The sequence below is a fragment of the Paramormyrops kingsleyae genome, chromosome 7, assembly GCF_048594095.1.
Source record: "Paramormyrops kingsleyae isolate MSU_618 chromosome 7, PKINGS_0.4, whole genome shotgun sequence".
Lineage (NCBI taxonomy): Eukaryota > Metazoa > Chordata > Actinopteri > Osteoglossiformes > Mormyridae > Paramormyrops > Paramormyrops kingsleyae.
In genome coordinates, this window is record NC_132803.1 from 9,685,976 (window position 1) to 9,712,059 (window position 26,084).

Here is a 26,084-nt window from a genome sequence, read left to right on the forward strand (position 1 = left end):
CACGCATGCTGTCAGTGTTTACATTTTGTTTTGTTGTCCTATGCGCCGTACCTTATGATTGAATTGGTGTTGTCCTCGTATAGTCTGCATACCTGTGCTGTCATAGCCAAGATTATTAGATCAGATCCGTATCGCACAGTGTGATCGGTAATCGGACACTGAAGTGCAACTGGATGAATGCAAGAAAGAAGCCCCCCCCCCTCACACACACAAAAAGGAGGCTGGAGGGAGAGTCACAGACAGTACCAGTACTATACTACTATACTGGCAGCCAACACCTAGGGTGACCACCTAATCCATGTCAGGAGGGACACTATGAGCTACTTCAGCTTTTACGAACTACTTTAAAGCTGAAAGGGTTCTGTGCTCTGCTAAAATGTTTGGTTAGTTCATAGATTGAAAGACTCATCCAGCTGTTTCGCTTTAACATTACTGACACATATGCATGATTATATGAGACTGACCAATCAGCATACGGCAAGAACCCAGTGCTTAAGTGAAATCCTGCTCCTTTCAATTGAAATGTATGAAATGGTGGTTTACAAATCCTGTTGTAGCTCATAGTGTCCCTCCTGACATGGATTAGGTGGTCACCCTACCAACACCTGACTCCGCGGTATTACTGTCTATGCAGAAACAGGCATAAAACCTCAATCATTCACATCATGCTGTGTTCTGCTGGTTACAGCCCAACTGGCCTGATCTGTAGCTGGCAGGAGAGGTTGGCGACCCACAGAAGGTTAGAAACTCTTCCTGCTGGACCAAGAAATTAGTTCCCATTTGACCTGGTAGTTTAATGAAGGATAAATACAGGCCTATGAAAACAATCCCATGAGGGTTAAAATTGCAAATTTGTCAGGGTTGTACACCGTGTTCTAACTTTGTAGAGGTGGAACTTGCACTCCATCTCACATGCAGCCCATGGGTCTGCACAATGTACAATTAGCGACAGATTAAACCAGTCATTCCACACCTGTGGCCCAGCTTAAGTCCATCTTCTGCTTCTGAAAGAAAATAAGTCAAGATACTTCAGTGGAGAATAAATCATCCCTTATAGTCCACGAGTACCGTATTGGCCTGAATACAATATGACATCACCACACTTTGGCACCATTATAAAGATAATTCTGACATACATACATACAACTTAACCAGCAACCACAGGAAATCAGATTACAATATGTATGAAACAGCAAACATTTCCCAAAAAAAAAAAAAAAAAAAACATTTGTTGGGGGGGACATATTAAACTCCAGAACCCTTGAGAGCACAGAATATTTTTCATGCAGCAGACCTACATGAAGAGGGTTTAAAAAAACAAAAAGTACACCAGAGGAAGGTTAAGCCCCATTAATAAATATGATGGCTCTTTTAAAACGAATGCTACGATCTTTAACAGCCACTATCGGTTTAATGTTTAGCAGCAGCACACCCAGGGAAGCCAGCAATTTACATGCACTCAGGGCTACATGCTAAACACACGCATCGCCACCTCTCACCCATCTGGAGTGACACACACGCTCAGACTCTCACGCAAGAAATCTTACAGCAAATCTATTATGTCAATTCAAAACACTCATTACAAAATGTATTTGGTGCCACCTATTCCCTTTTGTGGTCTAGACCCCGAATATAAAGACCACTTTTTCAGCTCTATTTTGCAGTAATATGGACCCCCTTAATGACAATTTAGGTCATAAAAAAAAGGACACATTTATGAATACGCTGGAAGCACTAGATTGAGACAAAGGCTTTTATTTTCCCAATGACAAACACCTGGCCACAATAACAAAACAAACAAAAACAAAACAGAAGTGCATTATCAGGATGTGCAGTTGCCAGTGAACCATTACCCAAGATCAGCCTACGAAAGATGCAAATGGAACAATGGGATCCCCAGCCACCGTTCGTAAGCCACCGTCCTACATAGCAAAGGACGTACGCTCTTCATTAGCTCACGCCTGATCCATGGCTTCCAACATTCACCTTAGATGCAGCATTGGCGTCATACATGCAAGGTTCCGTCTTTAAGGACACAGATCCTTAGCCTGCTCGGGATTTGCCGAGTGAATACTGCAGGAAAGAGTTTCCATTGGTTCGTGGAACTCTAATCACAGTCCAGAGCCAATGAGCTCCAGGTCCTGTTGCAACATGCTGACATCCACTTGCCAGGAGAGAGAAGACTGTTGATCCTCAGCCCGTGAGCATTTTTAATGCAGGGTGTGGTATGAGAGCTCCACCTACTGACAGTCACCCAGTATTATGAAACAAGTCAACAAAAGATGAGCCATAGCTACTACTACTTTAGGGTAAATTGTTTGGGAAGTTAGAATGACTGGGTCTGTACTACCACTCTTTTGATTGACCTATTAGTCTAATAGTTCCACATTTGAGCAAAACCTCAAGCAGGCGCCAACCAGAAAAAAAACAGACATTCAAAGGCAGCGCAGCTTCATTCCATCAGACGCCCTGCCAGTCCCAAGCCAAGCCCAAGTCATTACGATGCTTACAGTCGCCATGCAGCTAGCAGGGGGAGGAGGGGAAGGGCCAGGCTGAGGTGGGACGAGGACAAGGGCGTGGAGGAATCGGGGAGCAGCCTGGCATCCCTGGAGGCATACAGCACCCGGGAAGCTCTCGCCTGTACATCCCGGAAGTTGTTTCTTAGTAGAGCTTTGTTTGCACCGTCCTCGGTGTAGTACACTCCGGAGGTGAAGGCATCAATCTGGGGGGGGGGAAGCCATCACAACAAAACTCAAATCATAGATCTAGCTCAGAATTCATCCCAACTCGTCTACGGATTTACTGGGTACCATCTTCCGGTGGAGAGACAGCAGTCTGACACGGAGCAGAGAATTGGGGGGGTGGGGGGGGGCGGGGAGTAACAAAGCAGACGCACGTACCTGTTTCTGGGACACGTAGATGGGAACCTCATACACAGTCCACATCACAGCCTCGCTGCAGGGGGGAGTCGTCAGACTTCCATGGTAGCGATAATACTGGGACATATTTCGCACCGGCAGGAGAGAAATCAGAGGAAAAGGGGAGATGGGCAGAGTTGTCCCTGCAGGGGGGCAAGAGGCAGGTAGGAACTGTAGAATAGGTAGCAGCAAGGGGCATACTGCATACTGCACCCCGAGGTCTTGACTCACCTTTATATTTCACAGAGGCAACCAAATCGGAGATTGCGCTGAAGTTGTTATTGTCCTGGTCTGCTACCTGCCAAATGCACAGATGGGTCGGCATCTACCACAGGTGGAGATCTCGGGTTCAGAAAGTACAACTCTAGACCGAATCAAGACTCACGTCGATGAAAACGCCAAGCACTGCAAGACCACTTGTGTCATTCAGAGCAGACGTCAAGTTTTGGTCGGTGGTTTTCATGGTCACAATGTGCATCTGGGAGAAAGGTGGGGGGGCGGGGTTGAAGGGTCATTTCAGTTCATTCTGCAAGACATTATCTGCTTGATGATCAGAACTGCTTAGCAGGACTTAAAGGAAACCGATTTAGCAAAAACCCATCAACTTGGATAAATGAGTCAAGAATCCTTCCCAACTTCTACCTCAGTTCAGTTTCAAGTTCACTACCTTGGGCACAAAATCAGCTACAGACAGCTCATTATGGCTGGAACGGCCATTTCAATAACCCATTTCAGCTCCATACTTGGGTATAAGGTATAAGAAGGGTAGTGACCTCCATTGGGTATCGGCGGCCATTGACTGTATGCTCTGACCCATTCGTAGATGAGCTGCCCCAGTGAAAGTGAAGCTGTTGTGCCTGGTACGAGCCGGGCAATCCCCCGCCGCTCACGGAGAGTCCGTTAACGTCTAACATTACTATAAAAAAATAAAGTGGTTTTAGTAGCTGATCAGCATCATGACTTTCATGACTGCAGAAGACCTGAGGGAACTGCAGACCGGAGAAAACATTCAGCAACAGTACTGGTAAAGAAATTGCAATAAAATATTGCTTATGGCCGGTGATGCCAAAATGCCTTAAAACAATTCTGTGCATTGACCTAAACACGACAGAGAAGCCCTACATTAAAAACTATTGTGCTGTGATATAAAAATGTACTGTTGTGGAAAGAGAAGATGGGGGAGGGGGGTCTTATGTAGGTTTCACCAACAGGCAGTTTTTCGGATAAATTATACGCCGGCACAGGATGTCCTCCACTTTCGGGATCTCGGGCATCTCAAACTCACCGGTATGCCCGTTATTTTTTAAGGTCCAGTTTCCCGACGGGGCGGCGTCGAAGCCCTGGAGATCCAGGGGTCTTAGGGACTCGTTTCTAGTCATCTTTGAGTCCAGATTGATCGGAGATTGACGCGAATCGGTCCTGGGACGGCACTGCGCAAAGCTGTTCCCCCACGAATTTGGACCTTAAAAAAAGAGGAGAGAAAGACGCCACCAAACCTTCAAAGGAGGTCTGTTGAAAACTAGGTAACCCACAAGAGGGCATTATTTACGAAATCAATTAAAAGTATAAAACCTTTGCTTTCAAATCAGTTGCGTAATTCAATAAGTAACAAAATCCAAACACATACTATAAATAAAGGACCAAAAACTTACTGCAATGACTGTCTTCATAACAGAAGTCAGCTAAAAGAAAAAAAAAACAATTTTAAGCGATACACGATCTCTTCGATTTTTTTCGTTATCCATGACGACGTAAGCGTGTGAAGCAATTTTATCAGAATAAGCACATAATTAAGATTATGGTCAGACGTCTGTGATCCCTGCAAGTATAAAACGGTTTACCGAAATTACTTCGTTACACGCCGCAAGTTCTAAAAAATTGTAAACTCTTTATTTTGAACGTATCCGTTAAAATTCAGTGTCGGCAGAAGAGAGCAGGTGAACAGGAGGGAGAGAGAGAGAAAAAATCTCACCTGCAATCGATTTTTCAATAAATACCACAAAAAAAAACAAACTACGCCAAAAATTCATTATCCTGTGTTTTATATGAAAATACAAATATAAAAACCTAATCAGCTACTATTGTTGTATCAGTGTCCAAACAGTGTTAGAAACGAAACAATTTTTTTAATTACAAAAATTCTAAAATACAATGAAACCCTGCAAGTATTACTTCTCACTTGAGATTTTCATCCATAACCCAAGCACTTGTCTTAAAAGATACAAAAAATGTACTGGCTAGATTAATAAATTTAGACAGGCTTGAAACAGCTGAGCTTGCTGGTGCGCGTTTTAAGCAGTCCAGATAAATATTCAACACGCCCCCAGCCCTCCCCAATAAGCCTGTTCAATATTCAATTGGCAAAATGTAACGTCCACGCCTCACTCCGTGTACAATCTCTCTGAGATCAAACATTAAGGCAGGCTTAGCTACACAATGTTGTGTTATTGCGGCAAAAGTCATCGGGAAAAAATATGCATTGGATGCAAAGCAATATGTCGTCTTATACTGATAATTATGGTTTTGGGCGAATTCAGGTGTTGAGACATCAGGTAATGTGGGACAGATAAGTTTAAATTTTTTTTCCTGGCTAAAGTAAGTCCAATTAGAGTGGTTGTTATTGAGAGCTGGTATGGAAAGCATATGATCTAAAAAAAAGACAAGGTTTTATTAGTCTGAGGTCACAGTTGGGGGCGTGGCAAGCATTTTACGGGACCATCCCTCAGAACCCCAGCTTAAGGTGAATGACGTGTTTTTGATTGTATTGATATTAAGACTATAAATCTGTTATAAAAAATAAATTGCACCTATTTTATTATGTAATTATGTCTATGATATACTAGTGCAGTAAAATAAATAATTAAAATTGTTTTAAAACAGAGTTATTTTTCATCTGTCCCACCGGACCGCATTAGGGAAAGTGGGACAGTATGTTCTATAGGTAATGTGGGACAATATTAAAGGCTCTTCCAAAAAGAGAGAAAGTGCATATTTGACAGGATGGAGTCCCAACTCTCAAATATATTCAATAAGTATGCATAATATATAATGTATAAATAATAATATTTATTTATTTAGGACATGGGGGAAAAATTGCGGACTTGATTTGTTCAATTATTTTAGTGCACAATGGCACCAAGGCAGAGAGAGGCAGAAAAGAAAGTTAAAGGTGGAGAGACAGAGACGCCTCAATACCTGGAGTGAGGGAAGGAGGGTAGGAGCAGGAGTGAGAACCAGTAACCGGGGCAGGAAAGGCAGACGCCAAAGCTAAGGCCTTTAGCGGGGGGCTGCAATGTGCCGAAATCTGCTATTCAGGGTGAAGGGCAAGGTTCCGGGTTATGGGCATTCAAACGGGAGAAATGCTGGATTTACAAAGGCGGGAGAAGAGAAGCTGGCAAAAGGGGGGGGGGGGGGGTGTGTAATGAGAAAGCCAGGCATACAGATGTATAGGCTTTTCAATATGCAACAGAAAATGGCATCCAGGGTCTCTCAAAAGGAAAAGGGAAGGCTTCAAGAAATAAAATCAAAGCCTGGGAATGAAGAAGCCTGAAGCTCTGTTTGTTAGGGTATTGCAATATTTTAAGAAGTCGACAGACAGTGGAATAGAATATTTGAATAATAATAATAATAATAATAATAATCAATACTTTATTGATCCCCGTGGGGAAATTGTCTTTACGCCTCCCTCAACTTGCTCTTTTTGGTAGAGTAAGTTGTCTTCAAAGGGCAGCCACCTGTAGCAGGCCCAGGGAGCTGGGGGTTAAAGGTTAAAGGTCTGGCTCAAGGACCTGCAGACGTGCTGAAGCTGGGTTGGAACCGGCGACCTTTACAATAAAATCTATTTTATTTTTTTTACTGTTTTTACTGTTAGGGTGAGCTTTACATGTAATGGTTGTTAGTATTTTCTACAAAACAAAATCCAAAATAAAATCTAATTGATTGTGAGTTTTTCTATTTTTGATTTTAAAATCAGATTAACGAATAATGTTCAGCTGCCTTTGAATTGCACGCGTGCATTAAACTCGTCATATAAATCTTAGTAAAATTATTCCGTTTTGATGCAGTGAATAAACACCTGCCCCACATTCCCATACAGGTGAATGGAATGTTTAGTCCTGTTTCACGGTTACTATAAGCAAGAAATGTCATCCCTTCTTTTGATGAGATAACAAAACAATATTAAGGATTGCAGAAAGGTATCTATGTGGGTTAATTACATGAGGTTAGTGGTTCAATGGGCAGTAGAAATCAAAATGGCAAATAATGCCCCGATTCGCCTGAATTCACCCTATAACACGCTGCATGTATAATATGACGTATTAGAATATGTTTTGGTATGAAACGACAATGCATTTACTTTTGTAGTCCATACATTGCTTTCAAAGACTATTGTTTTATGCTTTTATATGTTTCAGGAACATACACTTTGTAAATAAGGTATCACAAAATTAAATTACAGTGATTATAGTAGAAATACCTAAAAGTATTACAGTCTGATTAATGGTAGTGTATTTAAAAGAATCATACGTTTCATTACTTTCAGTTTCTGAGATTCTGATGTTAGGACCAGCAGCGTAAAGGAAAGACTGACTTGCCATGGGTGTGTCATGGGAAAACAAGGTGTACAATAGCTGAAGTGCAATTAATTAATCTATATAATCCAAATAAATGTGACTAGTGTCACAATGTAATTAAGGTTGGACATTTCAACCTGAAGAAATTGGGCCTAATGGACGCCACCCCACAATGATAGAACGTTGTTTCATTTGGGTGTGTAAGGCAAGGGCACCGCATGGGTTCTAACCGTCACTGCATTTGCAAACCCAGCACGCCCCAGCACGCGCCCCAGGGTAGGATGCTGTGTGGTTCTGGAAATTACCATTTTTTTTTGTAAACAGAAACTCTGCTCTACTTACCTCCATCCGTCTATTTTCCAAACTGCTTATCCTTCTGGGTTGTGGGGGGGTCCAGAGCCAATCCTGGAGGCTACAAGCACAAGGCAGGGAACAACCCAGCCCATCACAGAGCACACTCACACACCATTGGGCAATTTGGTAACACCAATTAGCCTTAGCATGGACTGTGTGTGGGGGGACACCAGAGTACCTGGAGAAAACCCCACGATGACATGGGGAGAACATGCAAACTCCACACACATGTGACCCAGGCAGAGACTCGAACCTGGCTGCCAGAAGTGTGAAGCAACAACGCTAACCACTGCACCACCATGCCACTTGTTCTGCTTACCTGAAGATCAATTTTATGTTTCAGAAATATATCGGCGTGCAAAGCTTAAAATTATTGGAGATTGCTATAAATACGATAATTACAATGGGTGGTCCAGGTCCTCAGGACTATTCAGCAAGAGTTTGTAAATTGGATGAATGTAATTGAACAGCTTATTCGCCAAGAAATATGCAAACACCTGATGTACAATTATGTCAAGAAACTGCAAACCTGGGGTATCTTTCCAGAATAGTAGGAGAGACAATATTAAAATAATACACAGGGCAATAACGGATTTGCAATAAATTGGCAACATGAAATACAAATCATTCAAATACATTTCATTTATGTCCTCAGATGGCCAACATAGTGTCGATGAAATAACGTATCATATTAGAATATGACAATTTTTGACATTCATGCTCATTTCAAGTACAATGCTATTATGACTTACGCTCATTGGATGAGTTATTTACATATAAAAGCTGAACATTTTCCTCTGTTATAAATATGAACTAGTTTTACAATTTATCAAAAAGTAAGTTTTTGTACAGAATAAAATCGAGATTTAAATTGTAAAATATGCAGTAACGTCGGTGTGTTGTCTCATGAAAGCCAACCACTTGACGATTTCACAACGGGGGGGGCATGCGGCTATGGAGGGCCAAGTGTGCCAATATTAAATAAATAAATGCATCAATAATTAAATAGTTATTTCATGACTGATTTAAAATGCGTAATAAAACAATTAATGAAATGTCATGAATTTTTAAAAATGTGAAATAAAAACATTATTAATTTCAAAGTCAAAGTAAACTTTTTTGTCATCTCTATTATATACAAGTAGCCTACATAGAGAGATGTCATATATAATTTTTTCACTATTTATTTAAATTTGGCACTTTTGGCACAATTAATTAATTTAATCTGTCAGTCTGAGCCATCAAAATGAGTTGGCGGGACTAACGGCAATCTATGCAAGGCGGTTGGCTGTATCTTTAGAAACATGCTGGTTCTGCCTGCCAATTAGCTTGAGCCGAACAGCGATAGTCCCGCCTACTGAGTTTGATGGGTCAGACTGACAAATAAAATTAATTCATGATGTGCTGAAAGTGCCAAAATTAAATAGTGAAATTATTATATATCACATTAAATTAATAAATACAGACACTTCTCAACTTACGAATGAGATACGTTCCGAACGGCCGTTTGTAATTTGAAATGTTCGTAAGTCGTTATTCAATATCATTTTAAGGGTATACGCAAGTATATATAGAACTAGGATTCTGGGAATACGCACGTTACGCTGCTGCGCGGCGGGAGTAGCGGCCAGAAATCGTACTTGGCGGAATTGGCGCACAGAAAAAAAAATGATGTGGAAAGGAAACGGGAGCCCAGTGAACATAATTTGGACTTACAGTCCTCTTTGTTCGTATGTCTGGAAGTTCGTAAGTTAAAAGTTCGTAAGTAGAGGAGCGTCTGTAATGTTTTTATGTCATATTTTAAATAATTCATGACAATTAATGATGTTTTTATTCCCAATTGTATATAATTCATGACACATTTAATTAATGTTTTTATTTGCCATTCTGAATCATTTGTGACACATTGAATTAATTTATTATTGATGTATTTATTTATTTAATTTTGGCACTCTTGGCCCTCCATATGCGGCAACGTTATTTCTCGCACAATAAATCACTGTGACATCCTGCCCCTCTGACTTTTAGCCCCAGTATCCCGTACACCAGATGTCTGATTCCCCTCACCGTAGTGACGGAAATTGTTCCATTATATTACGATCATTTGAGTAGGCTATCGCATTCTAAGTGTGCCACGGTAAACGGGGTAATTACTGAAAACTTCCTTTGTTCGGCAGAATTCATGCATGGACTTGGCAGCACTCAGAACATAGCAGACCTCCAAGCTGCCTTTTACAAAATGGTTAGTTTTTATTTTGGAGTGGGGGCGGACTTCTGTGGAATTAATATCACTTTCAGGTGATACTGAAGGGGAGCCTCTTGCTCGTCGGGAGGGATTTCCGCTGGAGAGACAGCGCCTCAGTCTTTCGCATAAACATGGTCCAGTATAAACCAGTAATCCTTATCGGATTAACATGCGGACATGATAAACATGAACTCCAATATTAATCAGATGAGAAACAGTCTAAGTTAATATTGTTCATAAGAAAAACATAACTAAAAACCAGCACAAAGAATGAACGTTGATTATTTCGAAGACATATAAACGCAAAACAACCTTGTCCTTCATGGTATAATTTATTTGGCATTTGATTACATGTACAGCTGATTCTTAATGTGAAAACACGATGCCGCGTGGAGGGGGAATTTCAAATGTGCAGAATAACACATTATAAAATGTATGATCCTACAGGCGTCTTTCTTGGACAAAGATTTCTACCACCAGTTAGTTGTTTTTGCAAACTATAAACAAAAGTACTAGACGAACTGTGGTAGGCGTTACTAAAACAAAAACCAAAGCTTGCGTTTCTTAGGGACAAGATGCTTTCAAATCACTCAGCAGGGCCAAATGACAGAACCAGAATGTCAGGTAATCAAAAAAATAAAATGAGGTCTCCGCACCCAGCACGATCCGTTTTTCCTGCGCCGCTGCAGCGCGTCCGATGCGCTCCTTAGTTCCTGGTACGTCGAGAACTCGACTGATCTCAGCGAAGGAGGAATCGTTTTATTAAAGCGCTTAAATGTCTTTTTAAAAAGGTTCCGTAAAACAGTAAAAACGATGCTCTGCATAAGATTGTCAACGCTGAAATGACTAACACACTACACCCAACAAAAGAAAAAGGCGGACAGATTAAATAAATGACACAAATGATCATGTTGTGCTTTCAATGTCATTCGTACGGAGACAGGCCCACAAACTGAAACAGGCTGACGCGGATCTGTCAGTGCCCAAGCCCCGAGGCGTATCAGCTGAACCGTGACTCGACACCAGAGGGCGGGAGGGAACTGCTTCTCACATCTCTCCATTGCCCCGCGACCTTTAAAGTGCTCGGTTATTCGAGAAAGGCAATAGGGCTGCTCTGGGTACGGCTTTCCAAATTCACAACGTGGCTGTAGTTGGATCCACATTTCAGAGGCGCCGATCGCGCAAGATTGATCAAATTTCGGGAAAGAAAGCGCAGGGACAATGTCAGGATGACCGTCGTGCAATTTCACAACTACTAGAGAAGCTACAGAAATGAAATTGGGGAAATCTCCCTGCTCCTGGGCTCCCCTTGCTCCACACAAACCGCAGGACACAGGAGGTGCAGAGAATTAGCGAGCCCAGACTTGAAAGTGTAATTTTCTCTCTCTCTCTCACACACACACAGACACACACGAACAACACCTGGTACCATATGACAGTGCCCATGTTCCATTTCATATTACCTTTCAGTTTAATACCCCCAACCAGCAAACCCCCACCCAAACAATACTTTTTCGGAAAAGCTCAATTTAGTCATCGCTGCAAGGCTGTTGAACTGAGAACACGATTCAGAACCTCTGCTCAAGAAGCACAAAATTCACCACGTTCACCATTATCACATTCACACACTCTGCCTTATCCCTCTTGGAAAACGTGAAATATAAAGCAAGAGGCCAGTAAACACTACTTTATGAATGGTTTTTGTATAGATGTTATAAAGTCTATTTAAAAAATTCCAGAAATGGTAGTTATACAGAGGATATAAAAGTCTTGAGGATGCAAATAATCCTATTTTATATCTCTCCATTGTTCCGGGTTATTTTTATCAAAGTCCCCTCTCCGGATAACACCTACGAAGATTAAACTAAAGCTAAAGCTGAACAGAGAGACACTCTTGGATCTGTATGCTGTCACTTGTCCAGCACCATCCCAGAAGCACGGACAACCAGTTCAACATGAGTGTCACCTCGAGTGACGAAAGGGCCACAACATCAAAAATGTGGGAGCACTGAAGGTGAGGAGATCAGTGTCGGCGTTTCTTAGCTTTGGCTAGAAGGGCCTCTATTTAAAGTTCCCAAAAGTCCGTCTGGAGACAAAACTCCTGTGAGGGGGCCCCTCCCATCAGTAATCCATGACAAATTTGGCACGACCCATCTGGAAGGTGTGACAGCTGCCAGGCAGTCAACTCCTCTGCTGGACGGGTCCCGTCTGTCGGTCCTCATGCCACTTTTGAGTTCAGCCATTTTGCTCGGCACACTTCCTTCTCGAGAGGCGTCTGGTGCAATGTGGGTCTTTGGCTGGACAGCCACCCCTCAAGGTCACGCATCAGAAGCATGATCTTTCTTAGCAGAGAATAAGAAATGGACTCAGACCGATAGAGCATTTTCAGATCCCTCTTTCTGTAAAAAGACATCCCACTCAATTCTTCTCCAACTCAAATGCCAGACAGTTCTGTCTGCCTCCGTCTCTCTCTCTCTCTCCCTCTCTCATCTACACGGTGGAGCTGATGGGGGGTGGGAAATCATCAGTGGGTGTGTCTGGCACCACCAATAACGTGCTGCTGTCCACAGAATCCTCCCGCCCTCCTCGGGACCGTGCCGGCGCCAGACTCTCCTCCAGGGCCCCAGACTGGGGACTATTGGCTTCCATGTCAGGCGGGTCACCAGTAGGGGGTGCTATGGCACTCCTTCCTGTGGAGACAGGAGGACAAAGCAAGCAACAAGAATGACTGTGCTGTACTATAATCATACCAAACACACAGGGGATGCACCGTACCAGCGCAATGCTCATTTTCACACCATGCGTGCGCGGACACGCCGCTACCTCATCCAATGCCTGCTTCACCTCGAAAGGCTTGGTGCGACGGAGGTGCTGCCGTATATCACGTGCTCACGCCTTTTCACCTCACGCACGAGCACGTCCGTTTCCTCACCAGAAAAGCGATATGGTTTGCCGGGCAAATGCGCCACTGGAATAACAATCCGCCGTAAATCATGCGCCACTGCCTTTTAAAGGTGAGGTGACGCACCGTTCCGATTGGTTCACTGCATGTTACGCCCAAATCACACCTCTGAATAATTAAGACAGTTAGGACAACCCTCTTACTGCCTTGCGCTGACGGTAAGTCTGGTTTTTCCGCCGTCAAAATAGGGAAATGGATTTGAACACGCCCATAACTGTTCGTTCCACTTTGTGCTTTGCGTTAGATCGTCAAAATAGAGCCCGTAATGTTAAATGCCACAATTTCAGTTAACAAATTCAGGCTTCAAAAAGTGTTTCAACTTTTTAAGGTGAATATTTTCGGTTGCTGAAATTTCGGTGCATCACTAAAGCAAACAATTATTTAGCAAATTGTCTGTGGGCTAGACTAAAAATGGAGCTGCAGGATTTCCCCAGGAAACTGGAGGGAAAAATCAAAATGCGAATAATCAGTGACAGTATTGAGCAGAATGTTATATTTTTTTTCTTGAAATTGATAACTGACCTTCTTCAGGGGAGATAAGTACTTTTTAAGAACCAGTATCAAAGACTAAATAAAATGGTTCCTTATGTCTTCAACATGAGATACTGTCACAACGTGCTATTGGTAAGGTAGCCGCACACTTCAAACATCCGCAAAACCGATACTGAACACGTCAGCAAGAACAATCTCTCATCTTTCAAACTGCATATTTGAAACGATCCTGCCACCTTGTTCGTTCTGTGTCACGCCACAACCTAAGAGGGGACAGCATGTTTTCGATGCTGCAGACTCGTGTACAGAGCACAAGCAGACATACTGTGCCGGGTGTGCGAGTCATTTTAATGATGGAGATGACAGCTCTTAAAAATGGAAGTCTCTCTTTTATTAAACAGCCACTTTTGGTTTAATACCAGCAACAACACAGACAGGGAAGCCAACAATTTACACGACACTAACAGTCACACACTAATGAAACGCACAAATTCCATGGCAAACATAAAATGTTTACGATATAGACCATTAACATAAACGCACAAATTAGATCCTGCTGACCAATCCCAAGGTGTCACATCTATATTAGCCAATCGTGGACAGTGGGCGGGATCAGAACACGAAAAAGTTCACCTAGGGGACCCTGCCCAGGTGGCGCACCGAAATGGCGATCACTGCTCATACGACACCGTATCACTAAAATGACACCGATTTCGTCGATTTCGTTTGAAGAATGCGGCCACCTTTAGCACGGAACAGTCACCTTGTGTGTGCAGTCAGGCTGGGGGCGGGGCCTACCCAAGTCTATGTAGAGGAGGCTGTCCGGGTTGATGGAGTCCTCATATGGGGGCGGGGGGTCGTCCGGGTGCTGGGTGTCTGGGTACTTGTATGCCGCATAGGGAGGTGGGGGCTCCTGGAAGTGGAAGGCGCCCCCCTCTCCGTCGTCAGACAGGTGCAAGGGTGTGAGACCGGTGCCGAAGACATCGGGGCCGTAATCGAACCCGGGGACTCGACGACCCAGGTTGAAGTGATGGACTGGGCATGCGACACAGAGAACGCCTTTCAGTGAATGCTGAACCGCAGGAAGACGAGCACGCCGAACACAGACCGGGGCGGCTCGTGGGCTTACGGTTGCCGCCGACGAGCGTTTCGATGCGCTGGCGTCTCCGCTGCCGCAGGCGATGCACCATGAAGAGCAGCAGGGAGAGGATGAGGAAGGACGAGATGCAGCTGACAATCAGGCGCATGCCACTGGCCATGGAGTCAAAGAGGCTGGTGCCGTCTGCGACAGAGGAGAGACAAGGGCAGCTTCAGCAAATTGTTCCCAGACTAATTCTGGCTCGCTGGACAACACAGGCAGGCCAAACACAGGCAGGCCAACACAGGCAGGCCAACACAGGCAGGCCAACAAAAAGTTTCCCAGGGACATTAGACCTTGCTCCGCTGTTCTGTGGGTTAGGATTCTGATTTGGAAAGTTGTCGGTTCAAATCCCACGGCTGGCAGAGCGATTTAGTTGGCGAGTCCTTGAACAAGACCCTCAACTCCATTTGCTGCAGTGACCCTCCCCTCTGATTCTCACTTGTACATTGCTTTGGACACAAGTGCCTCCTAATAAATAAATGAACGTAAATAAGCACCAAGAGCAGAGCTGGGGAATGGGAGCAGCTAGTGGCAGCACTGCAGAAAAACAGACTTTAACCTCACAGAAAAACAAATTCCCATCGTAGGTATGGAAAGCATTTCATTCTGCGCTACATTTACTCACACCATTTGCATATCATTAAAGCAGATATTCAGATAAATGGGGAAAAAACCAGAAATCTAAAAAATAGCAGAATATTAAACATTCCAAGCATTCATAACATTCACAAAAAAAAATACTGCAAAGACCATAAAACACAGTATCAAACTTCCCAACCAATCATCCGCCTGGCAACAGGGAGCCTGTTAATGTGACAGGCCTCCCCCCCCCCCCCCCACCTTAACTATGTGTATGTGTAACACTGCACCCCGGCCTCTGGGCCGAATGCGCTCACACCATCACGTTACGCAACCTGTTGCTGCTGCGAATGTGCCAAGCAGGAGGAAATATCTGCTTGTAAAACTGCAGCCACTTCCTGCTCGCCCTTGATTGCGAACGACAGCTGCTAAGTGGTTTTTCATCGCGCCGAGACAGCTTCCGCTTTCCACGCCCCCGACAGCGGGCAGGCGCTGGACGCGGCCCCTGGACCGAACGGTCGACCAAGAAGGGCCATTTCAGTGCTTCCTGACTTACTGGTAAAACATCGACAACTAAGTATCGCCAATTTACGATGCAGTTTACCAGCCGTGCGTTAATCCGCTAGCAGCAGTTAAAGATATCCATCCATCCATCCATCCATCCATCCACTTATTCCAAGACAGCGTCATGGGGAGCCTACAGCCTTTTCCAGAAAGCACCCTAAATGGGATGTGAGTACAGCACAAGACACACACACACACACACACACACACACACACTATGGACAATTCTGAGGTGCCAGTTCAGCTACACTGCACAATTTCCGGCTGTGGGAGGAACCCAGGTGAACATGGAGGAGGCTCGGGCTGGGCTCTCGTACCCGTGTCCAGACAGGTGAACTTGCAGCACTCCCGCGGGTCCCTGAGGAGGTGCTGGCACCCCGCTGGCCGCTCGCAAAGCGCCGCCACGCACATCTCCGGCTCGCCGTCGTGGCACGTGCAGCTCAGGCACGGGTCGTCCCCCTTGGGCGTGAAGTAGTAGCCCTCGCCCACCACGTTGTCCTTGATGTCCACACAGGTCTGTCCTGGGGGGTGAGGGAGCCACCGTCATTGCCTTCCTATGCTGACACCCCCAAACCCACCCCATAAACTGAAAAACCACGAGACAGATGTTTAGTCCTGAACGAACTTATCTGCAAAGCGGTACGGGTACGATATGAGTGCCAGATGCCCCAAAATAACTCCAAACAACCCCAAGAAAAACGAAGAACTCCAGAAAGCCCGGGAGATCCCGACGGAGGACCTACTCCTCTTGCAGAGGAAGGGGAATTTCTTGTAGCAGTCCTCGGCATGCCAGCTGTGAAGACCCCTCTCGCTCATGGTCTTGATCTGGAAACGCTGCAGCTGGGCACAGAAGATGCTGTCCTTGGTTAACTTGCCCTCCCCGAAGGTTGTCAGGCCCTCCGGCGGCAGGAAAACCTGCATGGACCCTGATAGGGAGACAGTGACAATGTGCACAGTCAGCATTAAGCATGGTGTGATTAGACATCAAGGAATCACTGGAACCCCCAACCCAGCGAGACACTAACCTTTATAAGCCACTTCCCAATGTCCCTCCAGGGAATGGTTCTGGTTGGTGACGACGTACTGGTAGCCCACCCAGAACCTGTGCCAGGGACCACAGCACAGTGTTACATAAACACCCGGCACACAAGGCTACAGTGACAAAACCAAAACAACAACAAACCGAACAAACTGCAGACGAGGATGCAGAGGAAAGTTAGACTGACTGTAGCACCTGGAGGAGAGGAAACTAAACAAGGATTATGTCTGGACGAGAGAAAACTGATCCTGATCCTGGTTGGCAGTACCAACCAGGACAGTAGCTCTAGGAAGAAACGTTTTTGTTTTTTCATACAGCAACTCTGTCGAGTTCTCCTCAAAACGAGCTTGATGGGCCGAACGGCTTCCTCTCGTTTGTAAATTTCTTATGTTCTTATGTTCATCGTCTGTTTGAGAAGCGTGGCTTAAACATGTGATGCATGGAGTTTCAGGGTAAACAGGAAGTGAGGGACCAGCAGACGGTCAGGTCGTCCCCAAAACGGGAACAGGAACGCCTCCCACTCACTTGCACTGGTCCCTGCGCTCGCACACTTTCTCGTCGAAGTCGACCTCGATCCTCAGGATGAACTGTAGCTCCTCATCGGTGACGAAGGTGGCCAGGGAGCCGTTGACCCTCTGGCACGTCTCCACTGCCTGCCAGTAGTTTTCGTTCCTCAGGTACACCCTGTAGCAGCTGGCTGTCCGTTCATAGTGGTGCCAACCACTGGGACACTTCTCTGTGGGGGTGGCAGGGGAGGAGTTAACACTGCGAGCATCTATCACCCCATTTGCCAACATATTCCTTAAAAGCTTACTATATATTCTTGATATTCTTTAGTATAAGTATTACAGGCCAGGGGTTTACAGATTTAAACCAGCAAGGGTGGGGACTGTAATATTTTTCACATTGTGTAAACAAGGCAAAAATCCTGCCATTTTGTCACTTTGCAAAATGTTCCTACAGACCCCCTGCAGCTACCCTACAGACCCCCTGCAGCTACCCTACAGACCCCCTGCAGCTACCCTACAGACCCCCTGCAGCTACCCTACAGCTGCCACAGCTGATTAACCACTTTTTTTTTTTTTAGAGTGTCAGGCTGTCCTGCCTCAGGCTGACCGCGACCCAGGAACCGACGGAGGCAGCTAATCGCTCAGAAAAGAGGGGTGGGGAAGGGGGCGGGTCTTACTGTTGAAGCGCATGGGCTGGGCCACGCCCACCACATCCTCCAGCGGGTCGAAGCCGTTGCCGTAGCGGAATCTCTCCTCACGGGTGGCTGTTGTGGGGAGACCAGCGCAGAGCGACAGGGAAGAAACAAACGCAGGTCATGTGACATGTGATGTAGTCCTAACAGCGGTAAAGAAAAAAAAAACATATTTCCAATGCTCCTTTTATCAGTGTCAGTGTTTGGTACAGATCCTAATCCAGGTCCTAATCCTACACAGAAGGTGCTCTGAAAAGGAGATGCTTCCAAACACAGGAGGACGTCTGAACTGCTATGACAATTACGACAACTCAACAGAAGGCCAAGCTCAAGTCAACCTCAACAGCTGTCGCCATCAGCAACCCAATACATCTTTTTTAAGAAAAGGGGGGGGATATTTGTGGATGAGTGTGGGACAAAGGCTTCACCATCAGAGTCAGACAGGAGAACTCTACGCAGTTGGGAACCCCCCCCCCCCCCCCCAAAAGCTTGGGTGGACGAGCGTGGGATGTGTACTCTCAGCCAGATGATGTGGGAAGTGGGAACAATGGCATTTCCTGTAGCCTCCCCCCCCCCCGAACTCTGCAAACCGCCAAGACCGATTCCCTTGATTAGACGGATCCATAGTTGCCTTGGGGGGTTGGGAGCTGAGCTGAGGACCAAAGAGGTTCAGCCTCCAACCCCCAAGTTCCTGGCTTCCTTCTGCTACCTGAGAACGTCAGACGGCCTCCTAGCTTCCTCTGCCAAACACCCAAACCCAAACCGGGGCGACGACATTTATCACAGAATTCCTTTTTCATCCTGATTACTCGCCCCAAGAAAAAGGCACATTCCTCCGAACCCCAGATGCCAGGATTTAAAAAGGGAAAAGCCTTCAACAGGAATATCTTCCTCACAGACAAGAGACCTGCAGAAGCAGTAATGAAAAACAATCCATGGCAGTGCTCCATGTTAACAGATCAGGGCCCAGAGCATCAATCCACCAATGGGATAAAATGAAAGGGGCGGGGCAAATCTAAACCGCTGCTCACTATTGGTGAATCTCAGCCTCTGCGGTATGAGCCATTGGATACGCGACCCCGTAGCCATGGTAGCGATGACCTCGTTTATCGTGCTGCATTAAAGGACTGCTTGCAGCCAGACTATTGTGTTACTGTAGAAAATGCTTCAGTTAGCAAATCATACACTTTAGGTTTGACGTCATCATCATTTCATGTTATATTGAGACTGCGGTAAAAAGAAGTACATTTGCGGCATGGTGGGGGGTGGGGGGGGGGGACGACTTACGAGGACAGTCCAGCTCGTCGCTCCGGTCTTCGCAGGCGGCCCAGCCATCGCATCTCCAGGACGCGGGGATGCACTGCAGCTTCCCACTGCGGCACAGGAACTGGTCAGTGCCACAGCGCAGCTCTGCAACAGACGACGACAGGCGTCACGGCGGCTTCCAGCGTCGAATGCGGATGCAGGCCAGCTCCATCTCAAGATCAGATGCATTGTGGGTGACGGTAGCCCTTCTATTACTGTGCCTGGTGGCCCTCTTCTAAAAGGGGGGGTGGTCGTAGGAGGACTTAACGTGGGACAGAGCATGACCAGGCCCACGGCAGGGCGCTGGCAAACAAGCTCCGCCCTCCACTGCTAGGATTAAACATGTGGCACAAGTTATTCTCCTGGGAGTGAGCAGATTTAATAACAGGTACCCCAGATCACTGACGCTTTAATTTCTGACTTTCTGCCTACTATTCACTAGTAACAGCACTGAAATAACACAAATTAACTCCAAAATTGATCACTACATGAAAAAAATCAATAGGTTTAAACCTATTCCTCCTAAATGGGGGGAGGGGGTGTTGTTTTCAGTGAAACTGTATTAATCTTAGTGACAGCCCCCTTCCGAGAGGCGGTAGCGACGGAGTGCTGCTTACATTTTCCATATTGAGCGGACGCTTCTGTCCAAAGCGACATAAAGAGGGGCAAATAGCACACAGCAAACATTCATCCTGTAACGGAGTTCACTAGGCATACGTGCAGGTACCCGAACTTCACTGCAAGCCCAAGTACAAGTGGAAGCAGTACTGGGTCAGGGGCTCCCCAACCGCTACACAACTAAACATACAACTATTAAAGTAAGAGTATGCCAGGGCGTGCAAATGCAACATAAGAGCATTCAAAGAACAATCAGGATTGGAGAGGAATTCATGAAACACGCAAGTCTTTAAGGCATTTCTTGAAGGTAGAGCATACATGGTTTGGTAGCTCGTTTCACTATCGGGGAACCACACAAGAGAACCATGTGGTGTGACACTTCACACGTGAGGCAGGGGAACCCCAAACGGAGATGGTTTTCCGGCCAAAAGAACGAGATGGGACACGGGTTGTGAGGGACCTTTTGATGGGTTCCTGTCCATTAATGGACCTGTAAGCCAGCACCAAGGGCTAAAACTTGATGCGAGCACCAATAGGGAGTCAATGAAGAGAGACAGGGAGGAATGTGACAGGAGAACGCTTGGGTTGAATGAATATCAGATGTACTGCAGCATCTTCAATCATCTGCATTGGTCTGATAGCACAAGCAGGTGGACCGGCCAGTAGAGAGCCGTAGTAGTCTAGTCACGAGATAAGAAGTGTCTGGACTAGAAGCTGAGCTACATAGTGAGACAGAAAAAGTCTGATCTTCCTGATGTTGCACAGGGTGAATCTGCAAGACTGAGAGACAGAAGCTATATGCTCAGCAGAGGATAGCTGGTCATCTACAGTATGATCACGCCTAAGAACCTGGAGGACCTTGATGGAGACAGTGTGGATGATCCAAGGTGAACAGCGATGTCATGAAGCACAGCAGGGAAGACAAGAAGTTTATTTGATGTAATTTAATACAACAAATCCAATTAGACACATGCAGAAACATCATAAGGAAGAATACTGTGAAATCGCAAGGCTTCCTCAAATGAAGAATGTTCCGATGCCTCCTGTATGTATATTTCATCCTGCGTTCGATTATCTCTCTCCGAGTCGGAACTCGGATGACAACATCACGAAAACTGTCACTTCCCGTCGGAAATACGCCTCTTATGACGATGATGTTGGACAGAATTTTGTTGTCCGAGTTTCCCCTGAGACGTCATTTCAACATGGCGACTTACACAGTCAACAGTAATTCTATTTTATAAAGATTTAAAAATGTTTATTTTGTTAAATGTATTAATAGTTATACATGTAATTGCACGTGTTTGATTTAGAAAATACCATATCATGACCGTAAACAGTATCCTAGCATGCATCAGATTTTTACCAGACCTGTTAGCATATTTTGTTTGTTTGTAGTTTGTTTGCCTCTCGAAAAAGAATATCGCTATGAATGTACTAAAATGTTTTATAAAGCTTTTAATGTGGTTTGACTAGTTCGTGTTTCTTGTTTGTTTGTCTCTCAGAAAAAAAATAATCTCACTCCAAATCTGCTAAAATATAAAGCAGCAACACACAGCAGCGTGTTCATGGAGGCAGCCATGTTTGTTCCGAGATGCGGTAGCTCGAACGGGAGATTGTCGGACGTGACGTCACTCAACTCGGAATTTCCGAGTTCCAACAGATAATCGAACGCACCATCAAGATTTATTAAAATGTCAGATTAAATCGGCAGATATATACTGAATGGATCGGACTGGGGTACCAAGAAAGTGGATCAGGACAACGGGAACATCCTTATTTGTTATTGTTTGAAATATAAAACTAAACTGTAAATGTGGATATATGTTCCAAAATCGAATCAGCTACCCTCAAGGAATTCAACAAACAGGCTAACGGATGAGCTAAAATAATTAGCCAGCAGGCCAGATGGCTAGCACTCTTGCTGGGTAACTGATGTCACTCACGTTTTAGGAAAGTTTATTCTGTAATGATGCAACTCGGCATCAACCCAGTGGATGGGTCTTTGCGCATCCTTGGCCCTGTTACTGGTTGCAGGAATAATCCTACAAATCCTTAAAAATTACCATCAGGTGCCTCTAACCACAGCTCATCTCTCTTTGCCAATATGCACACAAAAGTCTTCAACAGGCCCACGAATGTACAGCTGGAGAAAGCGGTGGCCATTCAGCCAATCCTGAGGCTCCTTCAGACTGACCCCCGCCCACCCGGGACCTCAGTGACTCAGAGAGAGTGGATCCTCACTCTTTTATTGAGCATTCATGTCCTTGAGCACATTCTCCAGGCTGAGCGGACTCTGACTTTCATGATTTCAATTCAATTTTATTTATATAGCGCATTATCACAACATTACATTGTCTCAATGCGCTTTACATTTCTGCCTCGTAAGGACCCCCCATTGAGTAAGCCAAAGGCAACGGTGGCAAGGAAAAACTCCCTAAGAGGAAGAAACCTTGGGAGGAACCAGACCCAAAGGGGGAGCCCATCCTCCAGGGGCCGGCAGATGAGTCAAACAAACAAGATGAAATGACTAAGCTAATACAGACAAGAGGAAGTGACTAAGCTAATACAGGGGTTGAAATATATGTCTCAATGCAGCGGCCGACCGGTGCAGGCACGTGGTGCTTGATGCACGATGGCAGGATTAATAGACACACAGCCGCAGGATGGATGGCGAGGCATCGTGTTGAGCCAAGGGCAGGCAGGTTGGAGGGTAGTTGCCGGAGGTCGAGGTAGATGTCTTGCAGGCCGCAGAGGCATAAACTCTTCAACGACATTGTGCTCCATGGAGCACACCCCAGATCAAGCCTTACACTCTCCAGGTGTCCGTGTTCAATAATGTTAGCGGGGGAAACGTGTTCATATTCAACAAAGTGTTAAATCTAAATGTCTTCAAAATCTATTTTCATTAGTAAGCTTAGATTTTGCATGTTTCACAACATACATAAGAAAATATAAAATTCTCCAATACAAATTCCCATGGAAAGTTCCGTCTCTGCAAATTCCCGAAATCTGTATCCCTATTGGGTCTAAATGGAAAACCTGCCTCCCACATTCCTCTGGTTTACATACATACAAAAGATGGTCTCGACATATCAAATCTCTCATTCGACGGTAACTGCTCTCTACTATTGATGTGCGGTGAGACTTTTCATAAGAAGTCTCTCTCTCATACTTGAAAAGCACAGAGCAGCAGTCTGGGCAGGCTACAGGAACCTCACCGCTCAGGCAATTAATTGGGTCCATATGCTGAACATGCCGGCATGAACAGCCTGGCAGGATGGCTGAAAGGGGCCCCTTCAGATGCCACGCCGGGCCCTCCTGATTGGCCCCTGTCTAGGACACGCTTTGGCCCATTTAACTCGCCCCATTTCTCATCTCGCGGCTGGCAGGAGGGGCCAGTTTGGCTCGCGGCCTGAAGTTACTTCACTGTGGCAAGATCTGGCTTGTGTGGAAGCCGTACATGCCAGTGGTCTGATGCCTTTCATGCAGACGACGATTCTATGCGACATCATTATGCTATCCACCCCTCCCAGAAATGCAACCCCTTTTTATGCGTACAATCAATTTTTACATCTGTCACCCCCAACTGAAGGCAACCACTCTGGGAAATCACTCCACCTCTTTAATTAAGACTAGACTAGTCTCTCCCAATGAAAAACACAGCGAAGCGATTTCAATCTGGCCTTATCTATTAGAGAATGCCACGCATCTTCTTTCCATACAAGTGAAAATTAAACCTAGCAGCCATTCTTGCAGAACTCAAGCACCTCTAATAATACCGTCTCATTAGAACAAATTTGGCAGACAAGTATCAGGACACACCAAACCAGCTTTCAGTTAACACTCTCAATCCGGAAAAACAAAGGTGTAGAATTACAAGTTTAACACACCTCCCTATGCGCACGCTCCCAATTCTGGTGATTTGGAGCATTTTCTTTTTTCGCCCCTTCAAGATCTTTCCAATCTGTAATAAACAACCACCTGATTTCCGAACCGATTTCCCTTCCTACATTCCTGACGGCCAGATACTCTGAGCCACACACAGGCACCTGTCACGCAGACAGACCTAATCCCAGCCTGAAAACACCTACAGCAATTGGGCGTTTTTCTTCTGCCATTAGGTCACTCTAAACATACCCCACCACGGCACGCCTCCTTGGACCCCAGACCTCCCACTTAAACCGCGTCTATTATTATCCAGCCGTTCGTTATTATTCGAGTCTCGCAGCCATGTTTGCGACTCCCCAACCCCTATGCACCCCTCAGGCCAAAGTGCAACGCCGATCCAAACTGCCGATCCCGCACCAGATGAGCAAACGGCACAAAGATAAGAGGAAAAAAAACTCTAACCCAATTTATCAGAGTTTTAAGCCGATCACCCTGCTGGGTAAATCCTCCGTTTCTCTTCCCTTTTATATCACATTAAGTATCTTCGACACCGGCGCAAATGGCACATAAAGGATCTCTGTTTAAGGCACTGATCTAAATGCATGTCCACTCCAGGGCTACGGATCTTTCATTACGATGCTGCACGCCCGGACACACAGTTACTCAGCTCCAGTCACACGCTAACCTCAAAGCAACTACATATGCATTTAAAATGACCTTTTTTGTTAAGGATTTTTCCACTAAATTTGCATCTAGCAAATATACTGCAAAGTAAAAGAGGGTTGACCGACAACTTGTATACATTGTAAAGTTTATAGATGCGTGTCTGCGTCGTGACGCAAATCATAAATTTAGCTGAAATAAGCTGTTTTTTTATTTCTGATATACCGAGTAGCCAAAAAGCGGTAGCAAATATTTCAGACTTGCAAGACAAGCTTCAAGTCCGTTTTCTCAGTTTCGTAGTTAACAAATGTAGATGGCTTAAAAAAAAGAAAGAATATTCTAAATAGTGGACAAATGACTAATCTCTTGTATAGGGGCTTATCCGATCGAGCCGCTTAGCCGGAGATTGCATGCACTGCTAGTCTAAATCCCGTCGGCAGACAGACAAGGACAGGGGGCCTAAACTCTTTCGCCCCCACCGGCCTCGGATCGCACAGTCTCCCCGGACACCCCCCCCTTTCTTGGCCATGCTAGGACTGGTTCCAGCTTCGATCCCCCCGCGAAGACCTGCATAGGGGATGGCGCCTCCTCTGCAAATCTGCACGCAAGCAGCCTTACCTGACCGCGGCGGGTCCGATACAGTCAGCGCGCAGAGGAAAGACAGGAGGGCGACACCGCTGCAGTCGGGCTTCGGCAACATTTATCCTCCATTCATCATAGTAGCCCCCACACAGAAATATATCTAAAATAAAGGTGTGAATTGCAGACGCGCCACGGGGATTATTCCATTAGTTTATCCTATGGACGCGCACTAAAGTCAGACATGACAATATATCAGATTATTCTCAGAGGAATACTGGAAAGACACCCCACCGCTCCGACACCTTCCAGTCCAAATTTCCAATAAAACAAGATGGCTCCCTCCTCCCATCACAAAAATACCAAGTCGACGGCCGGCCAATCGGTTTCCAGCAGGGGGCGGGTCTCGCACGCGGCGCCGCTCCGCTTGCGCGTCACTGTAAACATGACAAGTCAGCTGATGGCATGGGACGTGATTATCGCAGAGAGATGGTGAACTCTGGATATTTGATACCCTGTAAAATTGCAAATGTTAAGTCTTTATATAAATAAACAAAAAAGTAAATGTTCGTATAAACAATGCTTATCTAAATACTATGATAATAAAAACAAATGCAGACATCTAACCCAAGGGAAAACGGCTTGGCATGTATTGACATTATATCAAATCAGTCAATCAATCAATCCATCCATCCCTCTGTGCTATGCAGAATGGGAGGGATAATATAGTCTCTTGTTTGTATGTTGAATTGCATCGTCAGTGGTTTGACTGACGTTTAATCATTGACATCATTCCTCTCCTTAATACCAAGCGAAAATGTTTCAAATATATAGAAGGCACTAGGGCTAAAATATTTTGCTTTTTAGACGGCTCTAAGGGGTAAAAATTAATTAGCATACTTGGTCAAGATCTATTATGGCAACATTCATTAAATACAACCATTAAATATTTACACATT

General features: G+C 45.2%; 2 protein-coding genes across 3 annotated transcripts; both read right to left on the reverse strand.

Annotated features, from left to right (window-relative positions):
* Window positions 1-1,739: 1,739 nt before the first annotated feature.
* car15 (carbonic anhydrase 15) lies at window positions 1,740-5,212 on the reverse strand. 2 transcript variants are annotated; one of them, XM_023808284.2, is made up of 9 exons: window positions 5,098-5,212; window positions 4,891-4,952; window positions 4,571-4,600; window positions 4,204-4,380; window positions 3,662-3,834; window positions 3,304-3,396; window positions 3,150-3,216; window positions 2,901-3,061; window positions 1,740-2,722 (listed from the first exon to the last, which is right to left on the reverse strand). In XM_023808284.2, the coding sequence occupies exons 1-9, from the start codon at window positions 5,112-5,114 to the stop codon at window positions 2,507-2,509; spliced, it is 996 nt and encodes a 331-aa protein (XP_023664052.2). In that variant the 5' UTR covers window positions 5,115-5,212; the 3' UTR covers window positions 1,740-2,506. The 2 variants fall into 2 exon arrangements, with proteins under 2 accessions (XP_023664052.2, XP_023664054.2); XM_023808286.2 differs by having other exon boundaries at window positions 3,692-3,834; window positions 5,098-5,205.
* A 5,192-nt stretch (window positions 5,213-10,404) lies between these two features.
* LOC111842118 (integral membrane protein DGCR2/IDD) lies at window positions 10,405-25,465 on the reverse strand. Its single transcript, XM_023808415.2, has 10 exons — window positions 25,165-25,465; window positions 19,357-19,479; window positions 18,055-18,141; window positions 17,394-17,604; window positions 16,855-16,931; window positions 16,573-16,755; window positions 16,147-16,350; window positions 14,675-14,827; window positions 14,344-14,580; window positions 10,405-12,781 (listed from the first exon to the last, which is right to left on the reverse strand). Exons 1-10 carry the CDS (start codon window positions 25,244-25,246, stop codon window positions 12,582-12,584), a joined length of 1,557 nt encoding a protein of 518 aa, XP_023664183.2. The 5' UTR covers window positions 25,247-25,465; the 3' UTR covers window positions 10,405-12,581.
* Between the last annotated feature and the right edge of the window lie 619 nt (window positions 25,466-26,084).

Excerpts from the sequence above, each read along its gene's own strand:
- car15 (XM_023808284.2), bottom strand. Across the intron at positions 3,217-3,303 it reads TGCTTGGCGTTTTCATCGAC|GTAGCAGACCAGGACAATAA; the intron begins GTGAGTCTTGAT and ends TGCATTTGGCAG. Across the intron at positions 3,062-3,149 it reads TGCCTCTGTGAAATATAAAG|GGACAACTCTGCCCATCTCC; the intron begins GTGAGTCAAGAC and ends GCCCCCCTGCAG.
- LOC111842118 (XM_023808415.2), bottom strand. The coding sequence starts at position 25,246 with ATGTTGCCGAAGCCCGACTGCAGCGGTGTCGCCCTCCTGTCTTTCCTC. Across the intron at positions 17,605-18,054 it reads CCAGCCCATGCGCTTCAACA|AGAAGTGTCCCAGTGGTTGG; the intron begins GTAAGACCCGCC and ends CCACCCCCACAG. Across the intron at positions 14,581-14,674 it reads AACGCTCGTCGGCGGCAACC|TCCATCACTTCAACCTGGGT; the intron begins GTAAGCCCACGA and ends TCGCATGCCCAG.